This window comes from Manacus vitellinus, unplaced genomic scaffold (genome assembly GCF_001715985.3).
Source record: "Manacus vitellinus isolate BGI_N305 unplaced genomic scaffold, ASM171598v3 scaffold_12_pilon, whole genome shotgun sequence".
Taxonomy (NCBI): domain Eukaryota; kingdom Metazoa; phylum Chordata; class Aves; order Passeriformes; family Pipridae; genus Manacus; species Manacus vitellinus.
The window spans coordinates 7,624,286-7,631,426 of NW_021938949.1; the positions used below are offsets into that span (position 1 = coordinate 7,624,286).

General features: G+C 49.5%; 1 protein-coding gene across 1 annotated transcript; it reads right to left on the reverse strand.

Annotated features, from left to right (window-relative positions):
• Positions 1-417: 417 nt before the first annotated feature.
• Positions 418-6,021, reverse strand: CHST12 (carbohydrate sulfotransferase 12). The gene is made up of 2 exons (XM_029957797.1): positions 5,909-6,021; positions 418-2,192 (listed from the first exon to the last, which is right to left on the reverse strand). Exon 2 carries the CDS (start codon positions 2,095-2,097, stop codon positions 838-840), a length of 1,260 nt encoding a protein of 419 aa, XP_029813657.1. The 5' UTR covers positions 2,098-2,192; positions 5,909-6,021; the 3' UTR covers positions 418-837.
• Positions 6,022-7,141: the final 1,120 nt, after the last annotated feature.

The window sequence follows — 7,141 nt, forward strand, 5'->3', positions numbered from 1 at the left end:
CACACTAGCAAGGTATACAAGGGCTGAACCTCAGTTTTTTGGACAGTAGAGTCCCACACTGCTTTCCCAAAAGGTGAGGCAGTGCAGAGGTGCTGTGTTGGCCACCTGCATGTCCCGAAGCACCTCACAGGCTTGGTGTCACTGCTCCCAACGCCATTTCCTTCCCGTGACCCTGGCATCAGGCTCACCAGCTGTGAGCAGCACACGTCACTGGAGCCCTGGCACTCTTCCAGGACTGTTTGGCAGAGTCAGGCACTGACCCATCCCATCTGCCTTGAGCCAGCTCGGAGCTGACCACCAGCAGACCTGGCTGGTGAAGGCACCACCAACATCCCAGCTTCCAGAGAGATCTGAGTGCTCTGCAAACCTCAGACCTCCAAAACAGCAGCCCTGAGACAACACACAGAGGCAGGTGTATAATTTCTTGGGGGTTTCTTTTACTGGTTTTTTTTTTTATTCCTTCCCTTCCTTTGCCACGACACACGCTTTGTATTAAATATCTTAAATATATTAATTTTTAAAAAGTATTAATAAAAAGCTACTGAAGGACACAGTTGGCAGAGTGACCAAGGGCAGCGACCCATTGCAAAATATGGGGACATTTTAAAAAACAGAAGACCAATGATAACCGAAAAAATGGCATTTTTTGCATATGCACAGCTGGCTGGAATACCCTGGATTCTGACATTATTGCAAAAATGGAAGGGGAAGCAGTAGAAAAAATATATTCCGTTGTACCAACCTGTATGGGGAAGGGAGTTAAGAGCAAAAATGAGGAGGCTTTAAACATTTTTGGTATTTCAGATGTTCCCTCCCACACCCACTGCCCAATCACTTCTAGTCTTTAAGCAAGTTTTCTGGCTTGGGGTAGCCAAAGAGTACAAAATCTGCTTCGTAAAGCTTGTAGAGCTGCTGCCTCCAAGCCAGTGGGATTTTGGCAAACCAGTTATCTTCCCAGCTGCTGGCAGTCCTGTTCCTGTAGCTGGGTGGGAAGCGAAGCAGCCTGTCCACTTTGAGGAGCTGCAATAAATAAGCAGCATCCTCATCCAGCGTCTCCAGCTTTCCAATGAAATCATAGTCTATCTGGCACGGGTGGCACAGGCGGTAAATCTGCCTCCAGTGCTCATTGAAGGGGGTCATCTTCTCTGTCCTGGGATCCAGTAAGTACTGGATGAAGTCAGAAAAGGAGACTTTGAGGCCTGCCCCGAAGGCCTCGCTAACGGAGGTGGGGAGGTTGGTGTGGTTGGAGTAGAGCTTTAACATGGGGATGGCGAAACGCCGGTAGAACTCCTCGTTCTCCAGCTCAAATTTGCTGCGGAAGGCGGAGATGAGGCGGACAAAAGGGTCCCGCACAAAGAGGAACTTGGTGTACTTCTTCAGCTTGATCTTCATGAGGTGCCGGGAGAACTTCCCGTAGCGGCGCCAGAATTTGTTGAAGGTCAGGTGGGTGCTGGTGTTGTGGACGTGTTCCCGGGGGATGTCCAGAGGGTTCCGGTACGGGACACCCTGGTCCAGGAGGCTCTCACTGAGCACAATCATCACTCGTTTCCAGTTGGTGCAGGCCACCTTGGGCACGTAGCAGTAGATGATGCCGTGGCGGTCATCCACGATCAGGTGGTTGAGCTCGTAGTTTGGGATGTCATCAAAGGAGCGCTCCTTGGTGGGAAAGGTGAAGCTGGAATTGGCACAAAACTCCCGCAGCGTTCTCTGCCTCTCCACCTGCAGCTTCTCTTGGTCCAGGCTGTTCCTGTCCTTGTGCGTAGACCAGTCATAGCCCCGCACCTTCTCCTCCAAGTTACTCACCACAGGCTTGTTGGAGCCCTGGACAAGGAGCTGCTCTGTCTTTCGGGGGGTAGAGTTGTTCTGTCTCAGGCTCGAACTAAGAAGCTTTGCCAAAAATTCATCTACATCTGGCAAGGCTTCCCAGTCTTCACCTGCCGTGATACCGGGGATGGCTCCTGGGGAACGAGGCCTGGAGAAGGACGTGTGCAGGTAGAAGTGAGCTGTCCCCACGTTGTCCCAGTACACAATGATCAGGAGGATCATGAAGATGGAGACCAGCACCACAGAGAGACGGAGGAGCCGTGCTTTGGTCATCCTGACACCTACTGTGGTAGCTGACTTTCACCTGGATTCACCTCTGACTCACAGAGTGAGGCTTGGGATCCAGCATTGTGCTGCGGAGCAGGATCCTGGAAAGGCATGAGAAAAAAAAGTCAGTTGAGCCCTTAATCCCTCTGGTTTGGAGAGAACGACCTGGCACAATCAAGACTTGTTGTGGGGCCAGCCATGCCCATTTTCACACAGGGAGAACTCTGAGAGTACCCAGAGAGACCCTGTGGAGAAAAGTTGACTGGCCAAAAGGAGGCACAGTGTGTTGCAATTTTATCAGTTTCATAGCAATTGTGGCTTTTTATCAATCTCAAGCTTCTGGAATCACATGATTTCAAGAAAAGCTCTGTTTTAATTTAAAAAAATAAATAAAATACAATGATTTCAGGCCTAGAGCTCACAGAAGCAAGTTTAGAGTATTAAAATATACAACCGTATACAGGAAGCATGCAGAGCCAACCACCCCCTTGAATTTTACACATATCTAACACACAAGAAAAAAAGAAGGCTTAATCCATGATTTTAAATTGTGATATCACAATGTGGTCTTATCTCCCCGTGAAGGTGCTCTGTGCTGAAAACAAATTCTTCATTGGAGTTGTAAACACAGGACTGAAGATGCCACTGCCTCAGTGCCTAAAGCAAGTCCCTGCTGAGAGAACATCACTGACCTGAACACACCATCTTATCTACTCTGTGTAGATAAGTGTGAAGGCACCCAGTAGATGTTCCCTCCACAACCTTTCTTGATAGCTACTTCATTTTGTCAGGAACAGAGATTACACAAAGAGTTTTCTTACAAAAACCCCCAAAGGGACACAGCCCTGATAAGAGCCACTCATCAATAAAAATCTAAAGGAGTAATTACTTTTAACTGAATGATTTCTGAGATTAAGGATGCTCTGGTAAATCTGTGTTCGTGTTCAGACACTTGACTCGGGACCTCTTTTCCTCGTTTAATTAATCACTAAACTCTTGATCACCAAAGACAGTCATGAAATCACTGTTAAAAGGGCACCTCAGATCATCTGTTCTAGAAGGTGCAGCAGGTTTGGTTTTTTTACTTCAACCAGTCCCATCTTTTCACTGCTACCTTGCTTTCCACGTTGTCTCCCAGCCCCTTTCCACCAGCAAGATGCTCAAGGGAGATCCATCTCCCCACCCTGCTGCATGTTTTGTGGTCCAAGGCTGCATGCAGAGGCAGGCTGGCAAACCAGCCTTGTTCTCTCCCTCAGCCATCAAGGAGCCGGTGCCTCCAGCCAGGGAAGAACAACATAGCAAAGTGAGGAGCTAAAAGTAATCACTCCAATGTCCTCCTCCCCTCTAAGCACAGTCCAGGTCCTGATTGTAAACACAGAACAGCACCTACAGATAGAAAACAAGAACTGGCCTTTCTGCAGCCATCCCAAATCTTTCCAATGACTTCAGAACAAACCCTGCAAACAGCAGCTCTGAAAAACAAAGCCACTTCAGGACAAGCTGCCCTGAAAAACTTTTCAAAATGAAGGCTGGGTCTCCAAAACACAGAGGTTGCTCCCCAGCCAATTCACATCACCCCTAAACAACACCAACCCCACCCTGCAGAGAGATACAGAAGACCTCGAGTTCAGATATGCAGAAGTGCTGAGCTCTGTCATTCCCAAGGAAAAGGTGCTCAGCACAGCCTTGCAGCAAATGACCTGGTAAGGAGCCCCCTGCATGGCTGTGCTTGTGTCTCAGGGGTGCCAGATTTTAACAACCAAAAAGTCCAGGTTTGAAATATTAGACAAGAATTTAGTTACAAACAGGAACAATACCAGATAGTGTTGCATGTTGAAGCATTAGGTCAGCTTGTCCCAAAAGACAGAAAACACAGATCTGAAGGCTTAGGGTTTCTCCACCCTGGTGTATTTATTTACAATCTGGAACTAGGGAGAGCCAGAATTTCAGCAGAGCCATGGCCCAACACATAACTTTGCACTGCAACACCAAAAAGTGCCTTTTCTGGAGCCAGGCTCTTATTCTGCCTGTGAAGAGGAGCTGGAGGAACTGCAGACATAAGGTTTTACAGTCTGCAGAGCAAGAAGCAGGTATTACTCAGCAGTAATTCTCTACGTTTAGCTAGTCAAGACTGAGGATGGAGCAGACCTAAGAAGAAACACCCAGAGAGATGAGCATGGAGCTAAAGAAGGGCCAAATTACATATGTGCGTCAGCACTTCAAGCCAAGCATCTCCGTCCAGCAGCAGAAGATAATGGAGGGACGCTGCCAAGCCTTCTGCTTGGCACACTCCTGGGTTTGCATTTTGCCCAAATCTGTCCTTGCTTTCGAGCCCATTTAGCTGCTCAGGGCAGGGACTGCTTCCCACTCTGGATGAATAGGGTGCCCACTGCGCACATAATCCCAGCACGCTGTGTTTCCAACGCTGCTTGAGACCTCTAGGCTGGTTGGAATGCAGCAAGCCTGGAAAGCTGCACGGAGCATCCTTTTCTGCTATCCCTACACCCAGCAGGTTCCACAGCCCCAGGCAGCACAGCAGCCTGCTGACATTCCTGCAAAGCTGTCCCAGCCCAGGCGTGGACAGATCGCCCTCTTGGCAGCAGTGACAGGAGCAAACGGGACATTGTGTGTGGCACACACATTCCTGGGGCAAAGGGAAGGAGGGCTCTTCCTCAAAGCCACCATCATAATGCAGCTTTACTGAGAGCACCCCAAGGGCTCTAGCCTGCTTTCCAGGACATGCACACAGGCCTGCCAGAGAGTTTGGCTTTTCCAAGACACACAGCAGTGAGCAGCAAAGGGCTCCACTTCTATTAACTCTACCAGTGCCAGAGAGGAGCCCTGGAAAATAGCAGTAAAACAGCTTAATTCCCCCTCGGGAGGAAAACACTGCAGAAAACAGAGTTACTCTATTGACTACGATACATCCTCTTCCTGAGCACTTCATAAAGGACGCCAAACTGAAAGGACAAATTACAGGTCTCTGTGCACATAAGAGGGAACATGTCTCTGTCTTCCCCTTGCCAGAATCAAAAGGAGAAGTCTCCAGAAAGAGCCAAGAATTTACATTCAAGTTCAACCCAAAGTCACCAGCCAACAGGAACGTGCACCCGGATCCACACAAAGCTGCCTCTGTGACACGACGCTGGCAAACTGGGAAGTGGACCAAGTGCTATAATCATCCTACAGAGTCCCCTGAGCAGCCAGCCCATGACCAGCTCCAACCTGAACCTGGCCTGGCTATGAACCAAAGAGTCTTCTCCCGAGCTCGAGCCAGACTCTGAGGTCACTGTTCCCATTCTCTCCTATCACAAGCTGCCGTTTCAAACAATCACCTCTCAAACTTTCATTTAACACCAGAAAGGAGGGATGTGTCCCCAGCACTCTTATTGCAAAAGCTGTTGCAGATGCAACTCCTCGGGGATTTGGAAACCTTATTTCCACTTCACAGCCCGATTGTAACTGTTTATTCTCAGGGCAGATAACAGCTTAAGTAATTTGTGTCTCTTTTTTCCTCTCTTCTTGGCTTTGTGCAAGGACTACATTCTTTCACAGCCTCACCGCAAACGGAAGTAACTCCATCTCACTTGCAGGAGCAGTAGGGCCTACAGAAAATAAAGCAGCTTACACAAAGCCATGCACCAGAGACAAGGGGCAATAACCCCTCTCTGTGAACAGGCATGGTTTTGAAATGAGTGTGCCTCCAAAGGCTTGGGTGCAGATCTCATCTCTTTGTATTTCCCCAGGCTTGTCCCTCTCCCACAGTTTCCCCCCAGGGAAGCACATGGCACAGGTCAGGCACTAAGTACCAGCTCACCTCCTCCAGCACCCACTCGTCCTAGCAGGTGAAGATATGGGATTTCAGGTAGCTTGCTTGGGCTTTACCTCCTTCTGAAGACAGAAAGAAGTGGAATAAGAACTTTTAAAAACATACAATCCCCCCCCCAAAAAAAATTGAAGTGGATATTTTTCCTTGGAGCGCCTGCATTTACCATCAATCATCGGACCCGTGCAGCCTTCATTACCCACATACCATTCCACACACCTGGCACCAGTTGCACTTAGGGAATCATCAGCCTCTAGAGACATGGAACCAAGTTAATCTCCTAAAGGTGCAGGAGAACAAGCTACCACCAACCAAAGCAGACAGACTATACCAAGAAGCAAATTTCATATGCTTGGCCATCGCTCACCTCATTGCTTCTCCCCAGCTTCCCAAAAGTCTAGCACTCTTTGCATAGCAGGGTGGTTTTAACCCATGGTTACATTAGTACTACTGCACAGCATAAGCAAAAAATAGGAATTGCATTGCATGTTTCACCCTGGACCCTGAACATTCTAATCTACAGTCATGGCAGCTGTAGATTGCTGCCCATTGCTGCCAAAAAAGCCTGGTTTGTACAGGTTTAGTAGTGCCAGTTGCCTCTTTTTTAATGCCCGTACTTGGAAGCTGTCACAATAACAGTGTGTCTAAAATTTCCAGTAGGAAACTCCCAAAACACAGCATGTCCTGCGTATCCACTACTTTTATCACAAACTTCCAGCACACGCATCTTCCCCGCCCTTACAAACGCAGGAAGCGCCTCCGGCAGCCCCGGTGCTGCAGCCCGGGCCAGCAACACGCCGGGATGCTCGTTGTGTGCCAACAGGGGGGCCAGAAACCAGCCCCCGACACCCGCACTGCCCGCGACCACCTCGCAAACACCTGATTCAGGCACAGTTTGCAGCCTGAGCTCGGCGGTGAAGTTTTGCGCGTGGAGTTCAGGCGGGATTAGCGGCGTTTTCCGCCGGATCTCCTGGAGCAGCGCTGAGAGCCGGGCTCTGCGCTCGGGAGGCGGCCGAGTCCCGGGATGGCTCTCGGTCGCGGCACCGGCTGCAGAGCACCGGGCAGAGCTGCTGCTTCCAGCCTCAGGCCCAGCATCAGAATCATTAAGGTTGGAAAAGACCTGTAAGATCATCAAGACCAACCCATTCACCAAACACTGTCAGCCCCGCCACCAAACCGCGACCCTCAGCGCCACATCCACGTCTGCCTCCAAGGGGACGGTGT

Bases quoted from the DNA above. Each gene is read 5' to 3' on its own strand.
- CHST12 (XM_029957797.1), bottom strand. From the start codon at position 2,097: ATGACCAAAGCACGGCTCCTCCGTCTCTCTGTGGTGCTGGTCTCCATC.